The sequence below is a fragment of the Haliotis rubra genome, unplaced genomic scaffold (assembly GCF_003918875.1).
Source record: "Haliotis rubra isolate DU_JTF1 unplaced genomic scaffold, ASM391887v1 Scf121, whole genome shotgun sequence".
Classification (NCBI taxonomy): Eukaryota; Metazoa; Mollusca; class Gastropoda; order Lepetellida; family Haliotidae; genus Haliotis; species Haliotis rubra.
The window spans coordinates 502,099-525,353 of record NW_025765126.1 but is presented as its reverse complement, the minus strand read 5'-3'; the positions used below and the strand labels follow the sequence as shown (position 1 = coordinate 525,353).

Genomic DNA, 23,255 nt, shown 5'->3' with positions numbered 1-23,255 from the left:
GAACACCATGCAGAACGGTGTTAAACCTTTCTCACCCGCCCACACCAATCATAAACCCACCCATCCACCCAGTCAGTCAGTGAACACCCACTCACAAAATGACACTCACTCAAAGTCCAAATGATTGTATGTATGCAAAGACCATTTACCATCAACGTGTCCACGGGCTGGCCTATGTGCGATAGTGGGTTGAGGCAGGAGATCATTTGGGAGAGCACTTCCATTTACACTAAATAATTCCGCCTTTACATAATAGTGACGGTGGCTGTCGGTGTCGATCTCGGCGATGCTGTCAGTGACGTCGTAGTGGAACGCTCTGTAAAACATCCAAGGCATCTCGGTGGGGCCGCCCAATACAAAGAAATCCCCGGCTTTGATGCACTGATCCACAGCTATTTCGTCGTGAGCGGGGCGGCAGGCGTAGACAACCACGTTGGCAGAGCCGCCGAAACCTGAGAGTCGGAAGCTTGCGAAGACCCTCTCCTTGCCTGACCTTTCATGCAGGTATGAGTTCAATTCCTCAGGTGTCATACCGTTCAAGGTCAAGTCATCATACCTGGACAAAATGTAGTGTTGGTTAACAACAAATTAGAAAATTTGCGATTAGACATTCCCTATCAGATTTGAGACAGAATGAACTGTCTATTCAACGGTTGTTTGCCTTTAGTGTCGAGCTGATAAAATACATAAAATATTGGTTACTATGTTGATGTCCGAGGGGTGCATGGGTCTCAGAAAACGTTGCAAACACTCCGAAACCATTCTATATTCGTTATAAATAGCCTAAAACTAAATGAATGATTGAGTAAGTATGGTTTTGCTCCATACCGCAATATTTGAGCAACATCACGGCAGTGATGGACTCCCTACATTGCACCTATGTGAGTTCAGAAATACAAATAGTGTATCATTTCACAATGGACTGCGATCTATGAGACACGAAAGCAAGACTGGTGGAGGCCTGGCAGTACTAGTTGTCTCAGGCATCCTCGGTGCAATGTCACAAGGCGTGACCATAGACTATGATGTTGGTGGATCAGTACCGCTCCCGAACACTCTACTCTGTTTCGGGGTGGCACAACGCCATCCGCTCTAAAGAGTCACGCCCCTTTGCATGCTGAATACCGAAGTGGAAGGTTTGAACCCAAACTTCGCCCTGATGATGTTACCGTGTTTCTCAGAAGCATACCTGCCTTCGAGGGTTTCTAAACGTCTGAGACCGGTACCACACAAGGCACTTCTCCCTTGGTAATGCTGAAAGACTGTTATAATTGGACGTAATACCAGACGCATTCATTATTATAATCATACATACTGGTAGCCTAGGTGGGAGTAATCAAAGGTGTCAATTGGTTTGGAGTTTTCCCTGGTAAGGTCAAGAGGGTTCGTGTCCCGTTGGAACGGTTCCATTGGCTGGTGGATGAGGTTGTGTGCACAGTTGGCGGAGTTGGGGTCCTTTCCTCTGAGCTGCTGAAGACGCTGCCAGATGGCGAAGATGCGGTCGGTGTTGGAGTGGTGGAGGAAGAAGAGGGGGTCGTAGGAGGTGTACTCGAGATGAGACATGGAGTACCTTCAATGGTAAGCACGAACATCCATTCAGAACACAGTATTTGCATAAGTAGGGTGTCCTCAACGAAACTATCAGGTGTTATTTTGGTACCTGATGATATGGTTCTTGGGACAAGAGAAACAGGAGCTGACAGGAAATACTAAAACCCTCGTGTAGTCTTCACGCTCGAGTAAGTGAGTGAGTGAGTATGGTTTTACGCCGCTTTTAGCAATATTCCAGCAATGTCACGGCGTGGGACACCAGAAATGTGCTTAACACATTGTAACCATGAGGGGAATCGAATCCGTGTCTTCTGCGTGACGAGGGAACGCTTTAACCACTCGGCTACCTTATCGCCCACTTTCAAGCTTGAATGGTGTTTTCTACACTGATATATTTTCTTGTCGACCTTCATAAATATAATTAATAAAACAACAAGAAGAACACTATCCTGCGTGGACCTTTCATTGTCGAGAGAATTTGATGGCTACATGATAGAAAATATGACTTCAATACAGATTTGCAGTAATTTCTCATGGAAACCCGGGTTAGAAAGATAAGGAGACTGGTGAGACTTTGAGACTTCACTCACGACCAACAGAGAGGGGGACTCATAACGGACAGAGAACGTGACTCACGTGTGTCGACCGCCAACCAGGTAGTGGATGGCATTATGTGCCAGTTCAAACTGGATCTCAAACTTGCAGAATTCGTCCTGTTCAAGTGCATCGAGAATTCCCTCAAAGAGTCGGGTATGCTCTCCTGGTCCAACCTTCTCGAACAGGCGGTCATCAACAGCTCTTGCAGTCTTCTGATGCTCAAACTTGATATTTCCGCGATACCATGCGTTGTCATGGGCCTGAAAGATATAGTCAGTAGGTTATACAGATGTTATACAATTGCGTACAGTCCTTAATGTTCATCTAACGTGTGAGGGCGGTGGGATAGGTTAGTGGTTAAAGCGCTCGCTCGTCACGCCGAAGGCCCGGGTTCGACCCCCCCACATGGGTACAATGTGTGAAGCCAATTTCTGGTGTCCCCCGCCGTGATATTGCAATATTGCTAAAAGCGGCGTAAAACCCAATTCACTCATTCACTCATTTAACGCGAGTAGTTACATATACAACTGACAAGTCTCTGTCATGATAAACACCCAAACACCGCGGCTGATGGGGCCTAAGGGACAGAAAGACATAATGTTAGAGGTTTTCAAGTAACACGACCTGTGAGGATCCGGGTTAGAATTGATCATCAATAACCCGTGCTTGTCGTAAGAGGCGACTAACGGGATCGGGTGGTCAGACTCGCTGACTTGGTTGACACATATCATCGGTTCCCAATTGCGTAGATCGATGCTCATGCTGCTGATCACTTGATTGTCTGGTCCAGACTGGATTATTTACAGAACGCCGCCATGTAACTGGATTATTGCTGATTGCCAAACCAGTTCGGCGTAAAACTAAACTTACTCACTCACTCAGTAACAACTGACGTTCTTCGTACACCTAACATGAGGCGGTGGGATAGCCTAGTGGTTACCGCCGAACACCCGGGTTCGATTCCCCACATGGGTACACTGTGAGAAGCCCATTTATAGAGTCCCCCTCCGTTCTATTGCTGGAATATTGCTAAAAGCGGTGTAAAACCTAACTCACTCACTCACTTGTACACCCGACAACCTCGGAGTTACCCTATTAAAGTGTGTGACGTATTGTTACGCCAGGTATTTCACGTCATTGTCTGTAACCTTCAGTTTCCTGGTGTACCAATCCCTTAGGCTCGTACAAATCTCGTGAAAAATATTAAAATGCCTATGTTTACAGATGCATTTAAATTACAACCATTATGAAATACGTTATCACAATGTTACTCACAATGGGAGTGCAGGTTATTTTCAGTAGTATTAGGCGTAATGAATGTGATAATCAGTGAATGTGTGTCTTAACAATTCTTGTTGTAAAGCGTGAGTATTGCTCAGTGTGGAAGTTCACGTATTATCTCGAAGCACAAACTACAAGGTGTAAGAATGCACTGGTATCAGACCGGGGTAGAATAGGTCTTCATAACCCATGCTTACCACAAAAGGCGACTATGCTTGTCGTAAGAGGCGACTAACGGGATCGGGTGGTCAGGCTCGCTGACTTGGTTGACACATGTCATCGGTTCCCAATTGCGCAGATCGATGCTCATGCTGCTGATCACTGGATTGTCTGGTCCACACTCGATTATTTACAGACCGCCGCCATATAGCGGAATATTGCTGAGTGCGGCGTAAAAGTAAATTCACTCACTCACTCACTCATTGGTATCTGCCTGACAGAGACAGTTGCGTCAGTTCATGCATGTGTGTGGAAAGATGGTACTTGTTGTTACCTCGCCTGGCGTTCAGCATTGTTGAGATACGATAAAGACTGGCTCGAGTATACTGTGGAGGTTTCCATGTAAAACTACTGAATGGTTTATCACTGGACACTCTAAAACCAACATTAGTCTGAACTAGTGCAGATGCACATGGATGTATACACGCCCACACCCGCGCAATGCGCTATAGAACTACCATGACCTTGAACACGGCATAACCCACTACTCCTCTTTTCGTTCACTGACATACCTTCCTCATGAACACCTTTGGCCTAGCTTTAGTTGCTGCTGGTCCATACCTCGTGTTGTAATATTATTAAATATGACATCGATTTGTTTACATACATACAAACATACATACATACATTTGTATAGCTCCGATATCCAGTACAACTGCTCAAAGGCGCTTTGTTTTCCCTCGATCATTGGATGTCCATCACAACGGCATATCGTATTTTCAATCTCAACTCCCTGGGGATCATACACCTCTTGCTGCCTACTAGGCGCACCAAGTTAATGAAGCTTTCCCATCCTTACGAGGTACCCATTCACAGCTGGGTGGACTGGGACACATAGTAGAAGTAGAATATGTTAAAATTAAAAATGATTAATGTTTAGACTCGAATTCTGTGAAATGTTAATGTTTTACTGTCCTTCGTGAAAGCTATTTCTCATATTTACTCATATTTACTCATATTTACTCACTCACTCACACACACACCCAAAACTCACCCTGCCACTCACTCACATAACTAAGATATAGCCCTTACCTTTCCTCCTTCCGGGTCCACAAACAAAGGATCTGACACCAGATCTGGGAGGTGAGTTAGAGGCTGTGTCCAGTCCCAGTACGGGATGCTCACAGTGGACTTGTGCCTCATCATAGCACGCTCCAACTGCACAACGTACAGACGATGCCACAACGGAAACGAGGGCATGCCGTGGAGACAACACGCCACCTTGCGGCCGTGACCGTCAACACATCCTGCCGGCGCTCCGTGATAAGCGGCAATGGCCTGGTATCCCATGGCACCCTCATCCTGCTGGATGTCATGCATTGCTTCCTCCAGGGCCAGGAGCTCATCTGTGGTCAAGTTGTCCACATTCTTTCTGATAACGGTGTCTGGAAATATAAGGTACAACAGCTATTGTTCAATTCAATAACGTGCATCTAATCTTGGCTGAAAAACCTAAACTTCAGTGTTGTGAAATAGGTTAACTCCTATTTCACAGCAAGTGAGTGAGTTGTCTTTTAAACAGTATTCCAACATTGTTATGTCAGAAGAAAGCCGGAAGTCAGGTTCCAAATGTTTACCACTAGGAGAACGGGTATGGGGATCAGAGACCTAGAAACAGAACCAAGGCTAGTCTGGTTTGGAGCCCACAACCACAAGTTTCTGGCGTCCTCAAGGCACGCAACTCTGTACAGGGAATTACCGATGACTGGGTCGCCCGAAGGTTCCTTCCCTTGAATCGTTTTTTCAGCACAGCACTGAGGTGGTTGTCGCGAATGGACAATACAGGATGCGTGTGCGTTCGCGAGATAAGCCTGCGCTTGGGAAGGATCGTATAGTGCTTAAGTAGACAACAGCCAAAATATATACATGTTTACATACAAAACCCTGGTGTTATTTCATTCTCTTTGTTTTATTTACTCCATGCGAGATATGCTACAATGCAGACATGATAAACTTGACGCAAACAAGTTTTACACATTTAATAATATATAATAAGTGCATTTTTATGCGCTGTTTTACATCCTTTGCGCGGGTATCAAGGGTAGTACTTGAAGAAGAGATGTGTTTTAAGTTTGGACTTGAAGACAGCTAAAGATGAGGAAGTTTTGATATACATAAGAAGATATTTCCAGAGAGGAGGGGCACAGAATGAGAATGATCTCTGTCCGAAGGATTTGAGATTGATCTTCAGGATGGTTAATAGAATACACAGTGCCATTTAGAAAGTGGTCAAATGTTAACAGATGTTATATTTGGAATTACACTTCCTTAGCAAAGTACAGATTCTAGTACTTTTGTTGGGTTGAGTTCCATCCAGGATTCGAACCCACACCCGGATGGGACTCAACCCAACAAAAGTACTAGAATCTGTACTTTGCTAAGAAAGTGTAATTCCAAATATAACATATGTTGGTTAATAGAAGTTGATCATTGGATCTCAGATTTTTGCTTGAAGTATATGTCTGGAGAAGTTATTTCAGATATGCTGATGCAACGTCATGGTGACAGCTGTATGTCAGGGATTGAACTTTGACCTGGACTCTAGCTTGTACTGGCTTGTTCTTTGTAATGTTGGTCGTGCATGTTCCAGGCCTTCAGCTTTCTTATTCTGTATACGCACCACCTAGAAATATATCTCCGCCATTTCGCGACGTTGGAATATACACGTCTTTGAAAGTTAGCTTTGCGACTGAGCTCTCGAATGTAGTGCACATCATTTTAGTGAACACGATGAACGAGTCCACAGCGAAGCCTGGAAACACAAGCTGTTCCGCTGATAATACAGATTGACAGCAGAGTCATGTGACAAGTTACATGGACAGACGCTTCTATACTTAGGGCTTTAATGGCCACCGGTTATTGGTGGTTTCAACAGATGTGATGTGTCTATGTAGCATACAGATAATATCAGATCAAATAGTTCCATGGCATCAGCGTCCTCACGGTCGACACGGTCAGTAAATGAGTTTGGTGTTATGCCGCTCTAATTCGGCAATTCCACGGCTCTTGACACCAGACATTAATTTCACACATTGTATGAGTGGGAATCGATCCCGGTATTTTGGCGTGATGAGCGAATGCTTGAACCTCGAAACTACCCGACGTCCCGTCAAGACAAACTATCGCCTTACCATGACAAAATGTGCCGTTATAAAATGAAGAATCCCTGACTTTTTCCATGACAAGTTAGAAAAGAAGTTAGTTTCATCAGCAGACAACGATATTTCCAGGGCTAGGAATAGCGGTCCGGTTATACTTCCGGTTTCAATATGAATTCTTTGTATATGAAGACTTTTTGTTGGACAACAGGTATTATCATTAAGTGACATTCATATCTCATAGTTGTCCCATGGGCTGACATCGGGGGACAGCGTCAATATACCCTGTCTGTACCACCCATTCAGTGGGTATTAGTGAATCTAAAAGGCGGTCATAATGATATAATAACCAGCCTTACTGACAAAAGTGACTTTGGTTTAACGGCTTTCTAAACAGTATTGCAGTATATCTGTTTGTTTTTGTTTGTTTGTTGTTTAATGCGGCACTCAGCAATATTCCAGCTATATGATGGCGGTCTGTAAATACTTGAGTCCCGTGATTGGCATCACGAGGATCGATCAAATGAGATACGATAAAATGAGTGTACCAAGTCATCGCATCTGATCCCCCGATCCCGTTTGTCCACTCATACGACAAATCTGTGCTCGGTTCTAACCCGGGTATACCAGTACAACATAACAGTACGAAGTAAAGCATACCTGTTGTGTAAAACCCACCAGTAGAGGCACGGTGCTAAAACATCTAGTGACGAACCGGGATTCGAACCCGCGATCATTGGTCTCTGTCAAGCCTAATGAGCACAGCACAGACGAAAAGGGCCACTGGTGCCCCCATATGGAGTTAGAAATTCTTATAAATGTTAAGTTTAAATTCACATGAATTCGAGATTTTCATTTCCTAAACACCCTTGTTTGGCCTTAAATGTAACACGTGATTGTGAAGTTTAAGTTAAACAGTTTAATTTTGCTATAGAGAAGCACTTTTGTATTTTAAGAATTAAACCGAAGTTCATCTCTTGAAGTTCTATGAAGACGGCTTTTCTGCGCATTTCAGCAACGCTCCTGTGCTCGAAGGTACCAACACGTATACGAATCAGGTAATAGTCAGGCATGAACGTGTCCAAAACTGTTCACGTTAACTCAAGATATGAAATTTCAAATGTCTAGTCAATGTCATTTATACGCACTTCCTCTTTCAGAAACATTTGTATTTCTTACAATAATCTGAGGGTACGGTTTTATGGAATCTCGGGATATGGAAAATGAGCGCGATGGTCCTTAATAACTTGGCTATTCCCCTCTCCCTTTACAACCTATGGTTAGCGAAAACCACGAACGTGTTTAATCACTAAATGTGTTGGCACATGCCTCAATCAATATGGTACTTACCAACTGAAGACAGGGTCCCCTGAAACGCAATCACAGCAGAATTAAGCACTAATATATTCCACATTCGGTCGCTAGGTAACTAACTAGAACTCAACCAATTCGTCTACTTGCTGATCGGGTAGTTGTTGGATTAATGTTCGGACATTTCTAGTACCGATACTACTACTGCTACTGCCTCGCCTTCCACTGCCACTGCTAGATTGGCACTATTTTGAAATACCTTTTTGATTCTTATAATCCGTACAAAGCTTCACACTGCCCTGATATTGTTAAGAATAAACCCTGTTGTGTTGAATTAAACTTGAACCGTGGTATGTATACATTTACTGACCATGGCGTTTCCCACAATCATCATGTTCAACGTATCAGAAACTGATCTCAGGGCTACGAAGATGTAGAGCACATCGCACAAAGTGCAGGGCTCAACACGCCAACCTTAACTTGTCAGACTCTGCACGTCAGGCATAACTAGACGTAGGTCTAGACGTTACACTCAGGATGGCGGTTTAGATGTTCATGAATGAATCAATATATTCAAGCAGAATATAAAATCCGAGCTAGTAGTTCCTGGTACTACCAGGGTAGACAATTCTGCAGAAAGCGCCTGTGTCCGATAGAACGCCAAACTAAGATACAGAAACAATAAACCACTTACCCCAAAGAGAAGGGGGATCATTAACAACGCCACGACCGTCCACATGATCAATCCAGTAGTTTCTGGCGATGATGCTGACCCCTGAGACACAGTCTTTTATAGGAACCCCTTGTCACGTGACTCAAACATTTGGGTTAATCTATCTTTTAAAGGGGAGCGGTTGCTTACACACGTGATTATGCTACATATATTATTATTGTTATGTGTAAATACACCTTCGTATATGAATGTAATATCTTTTGCAAATATTCCCTTTTTTATATTATCACATGATTGGCTTTTTAAGATTGCTAAAAACATATCGAAACACATGGCATAGTCCCAATCCCCCTGTAGGTCCAATATGGACCCGTTCGTTAGGTTATCAGCGTCACCCTTGTCATATTACGACCGATATTTCTCAATGAAGCAATTCGTGAATGGGTCAGTTAGTCACTCATTCTCTGCAGACGAAGGAAACGATTTCTAAATGGAAAGAAAAAATAATCGTATATTTCACAGCAGAATATGTACTTTATAATGGTTCCAATCAAATTTAATGATAAGCATTTTAGTTCTTGGCCTCTGATGTTTATTTGACGTATGCAAAGGGTATTAGTTTTCCAAGTGTGCGTAGATATTTGAAGTGAAAATAAACTTCTATGACTTTTAAAATTGATTCTTTCAAGAGAGAAATGGGTAGAAACACGGCTCGGGTTTATATATAACATAAATTAGAATATTAATTATTTATCCATTTAATTATATATTATTTATGACAAAACGTATTAGGTTTGAATTATTATAACAGAGACAAATCTGATATTCAAACCAACGGTCCTGACAGTGCAAACAATTAAAACCCCTTCCCACAAGTATAACAAATCTTTGCTTATTTTCACAATTTTATTTTATTTTTTTAAACTTCCATTATCAAGTAGTGATGGGACCAAGTGTTAGAGAAATCGTGAAGTAACCTGCCTCGCCGGTGAAAAAGGAGCATATTATTTGAATTTGAATTTCAACGCGTGCTACGTTTCACAGCCGTTGCATTGCTTGAATATTGCCAAAGCGGTGTAAAGACAAGCTGCATCAATCATTCATTTTCATAAGTCGGTCATCAGACCTGGTAGTTCACTGACAAAAGAGAGAAACAATTTGACGCTTCAGCCAATCTTATAATGTTCATATTTTGTTGGCTTGAAGGTACCGAAACCAGACCTGTTAGGGTAATTTTGAATGCTTTTGTTTCGTTGAGGGTGTTTATTGGTCCGTGCTGTCCAAAATGCTGGACAAATACAAAGATTGTTTCTGTAGGTCATAGAACACGTGTTAACGCAGAATGTAGTTAGTACCGGCTCAATTTCAAAAGTCCATTTTTCAAAATATATTGTTTCCTTTATTCCATGTTTTCAGAAGTTACTTAATTTAAACCAAGAATTTTAAGCAAGATCAGATATTCTTTTAAATCATATCTATAAATCTCAAGCTATTGTTCATATCTTATGCCATTCAAAGTCGTTAGAATGTATTAACTCTAAAAGTGTTTCCCATTAAACTGAAATCGAAAATATCTTAAGTTTACTCAAAAGGGTTATCTGTTATCTGAGATAGATTTATCATAAAAAGTCTCATTGAGACTGACATGAGGCTTTTGTTACAAATGGTAATGTCCATATTGTTGATAGGTATCATCACGTTATTTCTAATGGTTAGTTTCCAGGGTATAGGCAAGATGTGTATAACATAGTTGCAATCCAACATTGTTCCTCTAATATCATACATATGTTTTAATGTTACAGAGGTATTAATCCAGGTTTATCACACATATCTTTGATAGTTAAGATTCCTTTATCAGCCAAGTGTTTTATGAAGTGATGGGTATCTGTTAATCTGTGATTAAACCATAAAGGCTGAGCTAGAATATGACTAATATTGTCTGCATCAACTTTAGTCTCTTTACAATATTTAGTCTATGTTTTAGAACATCAATCCAATAACGGTTTTGGATGTCAAAAACTTTTGAAGCATTTGCCCCAAACTTGAATATATCATTGAAGGGTATATTACATGGATTACTTGCAGCGATTTTTCTACAATGTAATCTCAAAGTGGAGATTTTTAAAGCTTCAATAAAAGTTTGTATATCAATCATCCGTAGCCCACCCTCTTATTTAAAATCTTTTCATAGTTTCTCTTATAATTTTATCATATTTGCGATTCCAAATAAATTTGAAGAATAATCTTTCAAGTTAAGTAATAAAAGTTTTGGGTGGATTGGGTAATGTGTTAAAAATATGTACTAATTTTGAAACTGCTAATGTCTTGATAACTGTAATCTTTCCTGTTAATGTTAAATGCCTTTTTCTCCAGACTGCCAACAGTCTATTAATTTTGTCAAGCCTTTTTCTCTGTGTCATTCTATTTTGATATCATAACATAATCTTTCATCACACCCCGCTTATGATCCTAACCAAATTGCATTAGTTTTATCAATATGCCCTGGTTCCTCTTATTGATGCTTCGGGTAATGCTCTATGTTCCTCATACTGAGGCTCCAGGTAATGCTCTGGGTCCTCTAACTGAGGCTTCAGGTAATGCTCTGGATTCCTGTTCCTGAGGCTCCAGGTAATGCCCTGGTTCCTTTTACCGAGGCTTCAGGTAATGCCCTGAGTCCCTGTTACTGAGGCTCCAGGTAATGCTCTACGTTCGTCTAACTGTGGCTTCAGGTAATGATCTGGGTTCCTCTTATTGAGGATTCTGGAAATGCTCTGGGTTCCTGTTACTGAGGCTCCAGGTTATGATCTGGGTTCCTGTTAGTGATGCTTCAGGTAATGATCTGGGTTCCTTTTACTGAGGCTTCGGGTAATGCCCAGGGTTCCTCTTACTGATACTTCTGGTAATGCCTTGGGTTCCTGTTACTGATGCTTCAGGTAATGCTCCACGTTCGTGTAACTGAGTCTTCAGATAATGTCCTAGGTCCTCTTACTGATGCTTCAGGTAATGCCCTGGGTTCCTGTTACTGAGGCTTCAGGTAATGCCCTGGGTCCTCTTATTGATGCTTCGGGTAATGCTCCGGGTTCCTCTTACTGTTGCTTCAGGTAATGCCCTGAGCTCCTGTTAGTGATGCTTCAGGTAATGCTCTGGTTCCTCTTACTGAGGCTTCAGGTAATGCCCTGGGTCCTCTTACTGATGCTTCAGGTAATGCCCTGAGTTCCTGTTACTGATGCTTCAGGTAATGCCCTGGGTTCTCTTATTGATGCTTCGGGTAATGCTCTGGGTTCCTCTTACGGTAACTGTTGCTTCAGGTAATGCCTGCTTTTTTCTTACTGATGCTTAAGGTAATACCTGGTTCCTGTTACTGATGCTTCAGGTAATGCCTGGGTTCCTCTTTACTGATGCTCTTCGAGGTAATGCCCCGGAGCTCCGCTTTAGGTAATGCCCCTGGTCTCTTATTGATGCTTTCGCAATGCCTGGGTTCCTTTACCGTTGCTTCCAGGTAATGCTCTGCTTTTTCCTGATGCTTAAGGTAATACTCTGGGTTCCTACATTGATGTTCACGCTCCTCTTACTGATACTTCCAGGTAATGCCCTGATTCCTGTTACTGGGGCTTCCAGGTAATGCCCTGGGTTCTCTTATTGATGCTTCGGGTAATGCTCCGTCCTCTTACTGTTGCTTCATGTAATGCCTCTGGGTTTTCTTACTGATTTTTCAGGTAATGCCCTGAGTTCCTGTTACCGAGGCTTCCAGGTGCTTTGATGCTTCAGGTAACGCCCCGGGTCCTGTTACCGATGCTTCTTCCAGGTAATGCCCGGTTCCTCCTACTGATGGTTCAGGTAATGTCCTCCTTCAGGTAATACTGATGCTTCCAGGTAATGCCCTGGTCCTGTTACTGATGCTTCAGGTAATGCCCACGTTCCTCCTACTGATGGTCTGTAACTGATGCTTCAGGTAATGACCTGAGGTAATGAGGCTTCAGGTAATGATCTAGGTTCCTCTTATTGAGGATTCTGCTAAAGAGTTCCTGTTACTGATGCTTCAGGTAATGCCCTGGATCCTCTTACTGATGCTTAAGGTAATGCTCTAGGTTCCTTCTTACTGAGGCTGCAGGTAACCCTCGTCTAAGGGTTCCTCTTATTGATGCTTCCAGGTAATCATTGATGCTTCAGGTCTGAGGTTCAGGTAATGCGCTACGTTCCCTTACTCTGCTCCTTGTTACTTGCTTCAGGTAATGATCTGGGTTTCTTTACTGAGTCTTCAGGTAATGCCCCGGGATCCTCTTACTGATGCTTTCTCAGGTAATGCCCCTGATTCTTTTACTGATGCTTCAGGTAATGCCCTGGGTTCCTGTTACTGATGCTTCAGGTAATGCTCTGGGGTTCCTCTTACTGATGCTCAGTTCTCTGAGTAACTTCTTTAATGATACAGCCACTAACAAGCTCACCACCAATAATAAATATACATCTATATATCAATCAAACTTTAGCAATTAGTTCTATTACTTTTAAAACTTCAATTTTAAAATTATTTAACATTGCTAAAACTATCCTTAACTGTTTTGGCACTGAAATATTTTCCCTTGTAATGGAAAAATGACTACAGTCAAGCAAAACATGCTGGACGGTGATTCTCTTATTACAAAGGATGCAAAATGGAGGACCCTCATCTTTCAATAAAATATTCATGTGTATACCTGCTGTGGCCAATGCGACATCGTTGCATCGTCAAATCTGGACTGACAACCCAAGTAGGTGTAACAAATGGTTGGTTTAATTGCATGTAATTTATTAATACCTACTTGAGTGCCCCACTTCTTTTGCATCAGATCGCGGATGTACGATCTAATGAGAGCTTTGTAATCAAAGAATGGGGTCAGAAGCAGTGTCACAGATTTATTAAGAGATTCAAACATGGCTGGGTAACTAACAGAAGACAATGTCGTATTGGACAGTTGCAAGTTCAGTATATACTGAATCGCAAAAGAAACGCAACTTTTAAAACCCAATACAAAATTTTGTGCTTACAAGGTAGTGTTTTTATTATGATTGTATCGTTTTGTTGGCATGTTTTTCAATCCAAATTGACAGTTATTACCAGCATCAGTGTGTTTTCTGATGAGAAAGCATATCGACCAAACGCACCTACAAAGGCAACGTGGTAAAAAGTTCTGTGTGACATTCGTGAAAAACCAAAATGCACGTGCATATCGTGACAACAATGCCAATGAAAGCTAGTCCTAAACCCGCCTGAAATCATTCTTGTTTTGCCACAATCGCCATGCCACGACTTACGATAGATCAGAGGAACCAAGCCTTGGGACGATTGCATGCTGGCCAGACTGCACGGAAGGTAGACAATCATTTTAATGTTGATGTTAGAACAATCTACCGACTGCAGGAGCGGTATCAGGCCACTAACAGCATCCATGACAATCCACTCACTGGACAACCTTCAGTTACAATCACAACGCCAAGACCGACAGATTGTGCGCAACCATCTGCAGGAACGCTTCACTCGAGCGACGAAAACAGCACGCCATACCACTGGGATTCACAACAGACCCATTAGTGCCGATACAGTGCGTCGACGTTTGCGCGAAAGAAACCTCTGCTGTCACAGACCATATCGTGGTCCTGTCATCACCGCTCGTCACCGCACAAACCGACTGCAATGGGCACCTCCGCATCGTACTTGGCGTTATCGACAATGGAGAACTGTGCTTTTTTTCTGGTGAAAGCTGATGTTTCAACAGCCGATGGCAGAGTGAGAGTATGGCGACAGTGTGGGGAACTGTTTTCCAATGCGTGTATTCTTGAAAGAGACTCGTGGGGTGGTCCAAGCATCATGGTGTGACAGCTGCTCGCTATACTGACCAAGTCATAAGACCCCACCCTGTACCAGATTTTGAACGTCAGAGAAATCACATCTTCGAGCAAGACAACACACGTACCCACACTGCCAGAGCAACACTGGATTTCAAGACAACATGGCATCCAAACCCTACAATGGCCTGCACTCAGTCCGGATTTAAGACAAATATAACACATTTGGGACGAGATTCAAAGAAGACTGACTGACCTCCAACCAAGGCCGACAACTGCGGCTGGACTCGATCAGACATTTCGCAGAGTATGGACCCAAGTGCCTGTGGCCTTCATGAACCGGCTAAGTAATTCCATGTACAGACGATGCAAGGCCGTCATCGATGCCCATGGAGGCCGAACACGATATTGACTTTGAGGTATCCTAATGGTACCATTTTTGGTAATTTTGTTCGTGTGAACTCTGAATGTGATTCCTGAAAATGTGTTAACCATAATTATCAAGTCAGAACTCAATCCTCCGTTTTGTTTGTTCATTAGAGGGAGGTAAAGTGTGTGCTTTAAGAAACCTCTATCGGTGTGGCGTTTCTTTTGCGGTTCGTTAATTTAATAAATTCAACTAAAAGTGGATGTTTATCAGACAGATTTTTTATAGCCTGAAGGCATGAAAGGGAGTCTGAAAATATTATATATACTGAGTCAAAAAAGAAACTTCACAAAATGTAATTTGAAAAATAATGAATAATGTTTCTCTGATGATATATCTATGCATCCGAAATGGGAACCCTATCTTTCGACTCTAGAAAAACGTTAGCAAAACCCACTCAAACCCATCCATTCGTCGTGCAAATGACGTTAGTGCCAAATCAGGTTTTGCACGTGCAGTCGATCACGTGATCTTCGCATCGAAGTTTTCTTCATATGCACGTGTTTGCATTGGCCTCAAAAATTGAAAAAACACTTTTAAACCACAGTTCTAACGGTACTTGAAATGCCACGATTGTCAAATGTGCAACGTGAACGTGCCTTTGGCATGTTGCAAGCGGGAAGATCAGTTATTGACGTCGCAAGAGCAATGGGATGCAGCCGTCGTACTGTGTATGACTTGCGAGGTCGACTACAACAAACTGGCACCGCTTCTGATCGCCCAAGGTCGGGTCGCCCACGTGTGACGTCACGAGCAGAAGACCGTCAAATCGTCCTACGTCACCTACGTGACAGATTTCTGTCGGTCGTGAACGGTTTGCCTAATGTTGTGTACAGGAAGTCGACAGATTCGGGGGCGGAGGTTGCATGGTGTGGGGTGCTTTCTGTGGGAACAACCGTTTTCGTCTTCAGGTCATCCTTGGAAACCTCACAGCTGCTGCTTACCGCGACCAGGTGCTCACCCCTGAACTCGTTCCTTTCATGGCGGCTCATGGCCCAGGTCTACAGTTCCAGCATGATAATGCTCGGCCGCATACCGCGATGTTGACACGAAATTTCCTTCAAAACGCTGGAATCAACGTCATGGACTGGCCATCGCGGTCCCCTGGCCTTAATCCAATAGAGCACGTTTGGGATGCACTTGGGAGAAGGCTTCGTGGTCTTAGGAAGCAGCCTTAGAATTTGCAGGAACTTGGCGCTGTCGTGCAAGAGCAATGGCGCAGAACCCCCAACAACGTGTTCACAAGCATCAGGCAGTCGATGAGGAGACGGTGTTTGGCAGTGGTGAATGCGCGAGGCGGCCATACACAATATTGAACTGAGAAATTTCGCATTTTTATTCTTGTGCCTTGACATTCTGTATACCCATGTTTTGGAACGGCGGTGTAGCCTAATGGAACTGATTATGGCACTGTCAGTGTATTGAGTACATCACACAGATCTCAGCAATGAAATAATAATAATTTAACCATCTTACCATCTCCTGTTCTTTTATAGTGCCCTGAAGAAAGAATGTGAAGTGTTTTTTTTGACTCAGTATATATTGTTTGTACTTTGGGTGTTTTTAAATATATTTAAGGGTTGTTAATATGGCGTTTGCTGCTGTTAAAATAGAGCTGTTATCCGGTATTCTAGAAGATATTATATCTGGATCCAATGACAGTGGCACAAGCAACTGCGCCACCATCCTAGGATTCATCTGTAAATAAGAATTTGGTATGTAATATATTTTCTTTGTAATTGGTTAAATTCTTGTCTATATTGCAATTCGCTTGATTCTGATTTCTTGTAAGTTGTAAGGGTCAGGTCAACTTGTGGCCTTACTAACTTTCAATGAGGAGAAGAAAGAAGACGGGAAGGAGATATAATTTCCTGCTCAATGTTAATAGCAGCAATAAATGGATTTATACGTATTCCGAGAGGTTGAATCATTGAAGATAATTTTTAGGACAGATCACCACGACAGGAAACATTAAAATCATCCACAAAAAGTTATCCATCGACTGAATCACTTAAAATCTTTGACAGACTATTTATTTTAATACTAAATAATGTGACAGACAAAATACTGCTTTGTGGTTTTAGCTTTAGTACACAGCAAATGCTTACATGTATTTCTTATGTAACAATGAAATTCCGTTTGTATCCTCAAAACAGCGTCGACCCTTAAATTTGTTTAGGCAATTAAAATTGCTTGCAATACAACGATTACTACTCCCTTGCTGTAACCCATGTTTGGTGTTATAAACCTGTTTATTTGTCATCATTCACTTGATGGTCAGTTACTGAAATTATAACAAGTATAATTAGTGGTAACACCACTCAGATTAGCCGACAACGGTTCCCATTTATCATTTCTCGTGTCTGGAGCATAGACTCAACATTATTAATTAAGGTCTGATGTGGCAAATTTATTACACACTATGCAATATGCGTCTTGTTAACAAGAGGAATTATCAGCTGAGTTAAAAAAAAAACGTCGATCAAGGGATTAACTGATAACACGCTGATTGATTAATTACTTTTATCTCGCGCAGCGGATTGGCAAAAGTTAGTGTTTACTTACGTATACTGAATACACTCTTTCGTAAAGTGCCTGTGTAAAAACAACGCCCTCCCGTCAAAAGATTATCCGCCAATGCCTTGATTGATTGCTAATTGTTGTCTGTCCAAAGAAAGGTGGACATCTTGCAAATAGTTGGTGTGCTCTCTTGGGGGACCAATAAAACTATTCACCAATGTAAAAAAAAACCAACCCTGAAACAGTCACGTGACCAGTTGAGAAACTATCACTAGTTTTCACTTCTTTGAGTGACATTTTGAAGCTGGGATGATAAACAGGAATAATTTTTTATGGATAGATGTGACGTTTCGGTGTAGATGCCAACACTGTGGTAGCTTCTACACCGAAACGTCGCATCGATTGCAATAAAGAAGTTGTCTATCCATAAAAACCGTTCCTGGTCATCACTTATAGTGATTTATACAGTTTTTGCATATTTAACTATTAAAAGACACGACCTGGAACCATATGTCTTTGTCAGCTGCGGATGAATGGCATTTCGTTCCTTTATGCGGATATTGATTGATACATTCTTCGAACAAGGTAACAGCCTGACATTATTGCTCTTTAGTCGATTTTAATTTTAATATTTGTATTTTTGTCTTATTCATTTGTCGTATTATCCAACAGAATAATTTCACTTCATTATTTTCGCCGTGAAGTTCGATGAGAGAGACAACATACAAAAGGTCGCACTTTGGCGTGTGTGTGAAATATGATTCACATAGGCAATCTATAACATGTCTAAATATTACAGTCACGTTATAAATTCACTAAAACAGACCCTTTTCCTTTTTATGATGTTCCGAAATGCATAAAAATAACACAATAGATTAGGTAGGATTATGAGACCAAAATATAAAGAACGTACATTTTTTCAGTCCTAACATATTTTACCACTGGCAGATAAAGTCAAACTTCAAACTGGTTTCATTTGTTATCATAATGATGAAGATGGAACTATTAGTGTGTAAAAAAGAGTTCATCTTTGTTGATCAATGTCAGGATATACATATCATACATATCATACCAATTGCGCTTGCGGTTGGCGCAGCAGAGATGGCAACCCAGTCAAGGATTCTGGGATATCATCCGAATACTCGCGGGGAAAAAAGCAAAAAGCAACAACCAGTCCACGGCAATTGCCTTGCCCCTTTAGAGGCAAAGACAATATGTTTGTGCTGATGCCCTTTCCAGGTTGTAATGCATAATGACTTGATGTTGCTGTATGTTTGTATGTGCATTGTATTATGGTAAGGGGCGGTGGGGGAGCCTAGTGGTTAAAGCGTTGGCTCGTCACGCCGAAGACCCGGGTTCGATTCCCCACATGGGCACAATGTGTGAAGCCCATTTCCGGTGTCCCCCGCCGTGATATTGCTGGAATATTGCTAAAAGCGGCGTAAAACTAAACTCAGTCAGTCAGTCAGTATTATGGTAATTCTGCAAGATGTTGCGATGATTGTAACAGCAAGGTTCTGTGAAACTTTCTTTTCCTTAAGTGGGAGAGTGTTATGAGAGTGTGTTTTCTGTAAATTGTAATATCACATTGTATTCGCGGGAGGAAAACAATAACAAAAGCAGCAACCAGACCCGGGGATTGCTCTGGATCAGTGTCCCTTTAAACAGCAACACGGCAACTATGTCCACAGTCCTACAATGCACCCGTGGAATGTCGCGTACCTAGACCACTTCATCTGGATTTACTGGCCTTAGTTATATTTGAAGTAGAGATGCAATTGTTTATCATTTGTTTTCTTGGACACGTACGTCGTAGCGTAGGGGTAGGGATAGACACGTCAAAAGGGCAGCTTGTCAGTTAGCCATGAACAAGGATTATTTTAAAATTAACGTCATCGACACCGTCGTATTTCTGTTTTCTGCCTTGGAGTTATTGTCCGTAAGTATTGAATCGAGTATGCAATCGATTTTGGGTGTATTTCAACACAGAGGCGGTGGGGTAGCACAGTGGTTAAAGCGTTCGTGCGTCACACCGAAGACCCGGATTAGATTCCTCACGTGGGTACAATGTGTGAAGCCCATTTCTGGTGTTCCCCAGCCGTGATATTGCTGAAATATTGCTAAAGGTCCCATAAAACCACACTCATTCACTCACTCAATCATAAGTTTTCGATGCGAGACAATGCAACAAAAAAGACAAAATGCAACTTTGTCGTGCTTTGGTTGAATTTGAGAGTTTAAAAAAAAGTCTTTTTAAGGGCTACAACGCTATATAATGCGATGCCCTTCTAGGATTCCATAATTATGACATGTTCCGTTCGGCCTCCCCACTCAAACGCATTAGCACAGTGCGTGCGCGTGCGCGCTTTGCTGACTAGGAATATATATTCACTCATTGGAAATTGAATAGATAGGGCTAACTGCTCCTGAAAACAGGGAGCAACGCCACAAAACAAAGTTCCTTTGACGGTTATTTGGAGTGATCCATGTTCGACATAACTAGAGTAGCCTGTATGTAGATGTATGTGTGATTTAACACCTTGAGGAGCTGGGCCTCCTGTCACAAAGCACTGAGGTGACGTATGTCACTAAGATAACCTTAGTACAATGTTAAAGAATGGGAGTTAAGGTTAACCTTAGTAAAGGTTGCTTCGTGAAAGGAGCCCCTGTTCCATAACGTCACTAAACTCTGCGTTATACCAAAGAAACGCTGTTACACATACACACATATATTTTATTGCCAGCCACATTACATAAATCCATGTGAAAGTAAAGCTTTTAGTTGAGCAAATTGATGACACTGTGTTATCCAACAATAGCAAAGTCTTTCAAAGAATATATTTACATATTTACAAGTCACTCTAGGTCATTAAAAGTTCTAAAATGTTACTCTCCATCATGCGTGTCATCTGTTACATACTTTGTGGAAAGCTGTCCCAGGCGATCAAATTCTGCTTCCAGTTACACGAACTGGAGTTTGAATAGCCTGTGGATGTGCCTCTTGTCCAGACGTTTACGGCAAACAAACTATGTCGCACAGGATGCTATTAAATTATGCCTTAGTACCAGAACACCTAGTCATTTTGAAATCATCATATTGTTAGCTCAACAATTCTTTCGTGACCAGCACGTCACTTGGTGAACTCTGCCAGAGGTGTCTTCAGTGCCTCACTCACCCATATTACGCGGTCGGCATGGCAACCTAGAATAATACAGAATGTATACAGTTTACAGGAACTCGATGAAGAATCACAGCTCAGTACTGAAATCAGATAAGTGGGACAGTGTTACGCTGCTTATAGCAACAATTAAGCTTTATCAGCGCTGTATCGAACTCACCCATCTATATTACAATCATTTGTATAAGTTTGGTGTGATGTTCGCTTTCTCGTGATTTCACATACGAATTAAATGCACAGTTTTTCCATTGAAAATGTTTGAAGACATGATCTACCTATTCATGTATTCATATTTGATAACCTGTGTTTGCAGTATCAAAGTCAGTCTTGTTCTGTTTGACCTGCCACACGTTATAACGAGGACATTTTGGAAACCAGGAAACACCACAGAAACATAAAACAAAGCACAACTTGATGAATCATATTTGATTCTATTATTATTATTATTATTTCAGAGGCAAACGGAAAATCTACTCCCGAAACGCAATTCCCCTTTGTCCAAAATACCGACAGCCAGTGCCGTGTGGATACTGTAAGATATTTACAGTATCAAAGACAGTTTTGTACTTTGACATGCAGCATGCTATAACATACGGTAATCAGGATTAGCGTAAAAACCACAACGGAAACTAGTGCCGTGCTGATACTGCATAACGTGTCCTTACCTGTAAACTACTCGTGTTCCACGTGGATGTTGAGCCTCAGGTTCTGCTTACACAACTCCTTAGTGCCCGCAGTGATGTAGTAGTCCCCGTGATGGACGCTGTACACTTTGTTCAGTTCAAAGCCGTGGTATGTGAAAGGAGGAACGATGCATTTAGCCAAAGCAGTAAAGCTGCCCAGCTCTACCATCGACCTGTCCACCGACGAATCTATTGGTGTAAACTCAATTTTGGTGCCACCCTTCACTACCACCTTAGGGGGCAGGGCATGGCCGGCACCTACTGGGATTACTAAGATGTCGTGGGACACATGAGCTGGACGGTGGACGATGAATGGCTGAGACAGCTGGGTAGTAACAATGTCACCGTTGTAGGCAGTAACGTCCATTCTAAAACGTATGTCTTCATCTTTCAGGTGAAGCTTATTCACAGCATCGGTGATGTCCAATTTTAGCATTCTTTCATATGCCCATGGCATCTCCTTCTCACCTCCCAAAACTGCAAATTCTCCTGCATATTCTTCGTGAATTGTTTCGTTTTTCGAATGAATGAATACTTTCACTGTAGCTGATATCTGTAAGCCCGACAAAACAAAACCAGCAAATATGCGATCTTTGTTTCGTAATTCCTTAAGTACCTCTTCAAGCTCAGGTATGTCATGACCTCTGACTCTCAAGTTATCGTATTCATAGTTGAACCTGTAGTGGTCAAACACTATGTTTGGGTAAGAGTTGGTTCGAGTGAACTCATCTTCATTGACGGTTTCGTAGTTGAAGGGATGCAGGGGGGCCTTCATTAGTCTATCTCCAGCACAGTCTATTGCGTAGTAAGGCTTCATTCTTCTCTTTTGCAACTTCTGCCAAAGGATCCAGATTCTATCCAAACTAGAGTGATGAATCATGAAGACAGGGTCAAACGCTGAATACTCAAGGGTAGACATGGAATACCTTCCACGTCCTCCGAGCCAGGCATGGATGGCGTTGTGAAGGATCTCATACTGAACCTCAAAGTCACAGTATGAGTTTTCTTCCAGGACTTGCAGACTCAGGTAGTATAGGTAATCATGTTCACCAAACTTGGTCTGATTAAAGATTATAGGATTAATTTCCCTGGTTGTTTCATGCTGCACACCCCTTATATAATATTTGTAGAAGGGGTTGCCATTACCGGCATCTGTAAAGAATGCTGGAAGACTCGACATCTTCTTTGTCCAATCCCAGTAAGGAATGCCCATCGGCGAACCATGGTTTTTAAGAGCTCTCTCCATCTGAATGGTATGCAGGCGATGCCAGTGAGGGAACACAGGCATTCCATGCACGCAGCAGGGATACTTGTCGGTACCATGTTCTGGGCACATATTAGGATACCCGTGATAGCCAGCTATGGCCTCAAAGCCTCCTTTACCGTTGTCATTCTGGAGCTTGTACAGTGCATCCTTAATGGCATTGGCCTCCTGCAGGGAGAGAAAGTCAACTTCTTTCCTGATCAGGACATCTGAGTGTCTGTCGTCATGGTGTCCATCGTCGTGTTTCCCTCCGTCGTGTACTGTGCAGAAAGAAAGTTTTATGACATGAAATATGAAACTAAATAAATTTGATTCAGCTGACAAAAGTTCGGATCTTGTCGTAAAAGTCTCTGCCACTCACTCACTGAAAGCGAAACATTTGTACTTACAATGAATTGTCCTTACACAAAAACGAATAACTCTAAGGGTTCCTCAGTGAGCATGTTTTTTTGTACAACAAAGTGATGTGGAAACTAGGTTGGTTGGTTAGTTGTTGTTAAAAGCCACACTCAGCTGTATGGCGGCGGCCTGTAAATATTTGAGTCTGGACCAGACAATCCAGTGATCAACAACATGAGTTGTGATCTGATAAGTCTCTCGCTTAGTGAAAATCAGAATGTTTTTAAAAG

At 42.1% G+C, this 23,255-nt stretch overlaps 1 protein-coding gene across 1 annotated transcript in view; it reads right to left on the bottom strand.

Moving 5' to 3' along the window:
* The window catches only part of LOC124265277, a 76,169-nt gene that overhangs the window by 16,027 nt on the left and 36,887 nt on the right, over positions 1-23,255 (bottom strand). Inside the window, 8 exon segments of the mRNA XM_046700070.1 lie at positions 150-556; positions 1,316-1,570; positions 2,188-2,408; positions 4,681-5,033; positions 8,097-8,115; positions 8,752-8,844; positions 14,682-14,700; positions 21,356-22,886. Coding sequence (XP_046556026.1) covers positions 150-556; positions 1,316-1,570; positions 2,188-2,408; positions 4,681-5,033; positions 8,097-8,115; positions 8,752-8,844; positions 14,682-14,700; positions 21,356-22,886 — 2,898 coding nt within the window.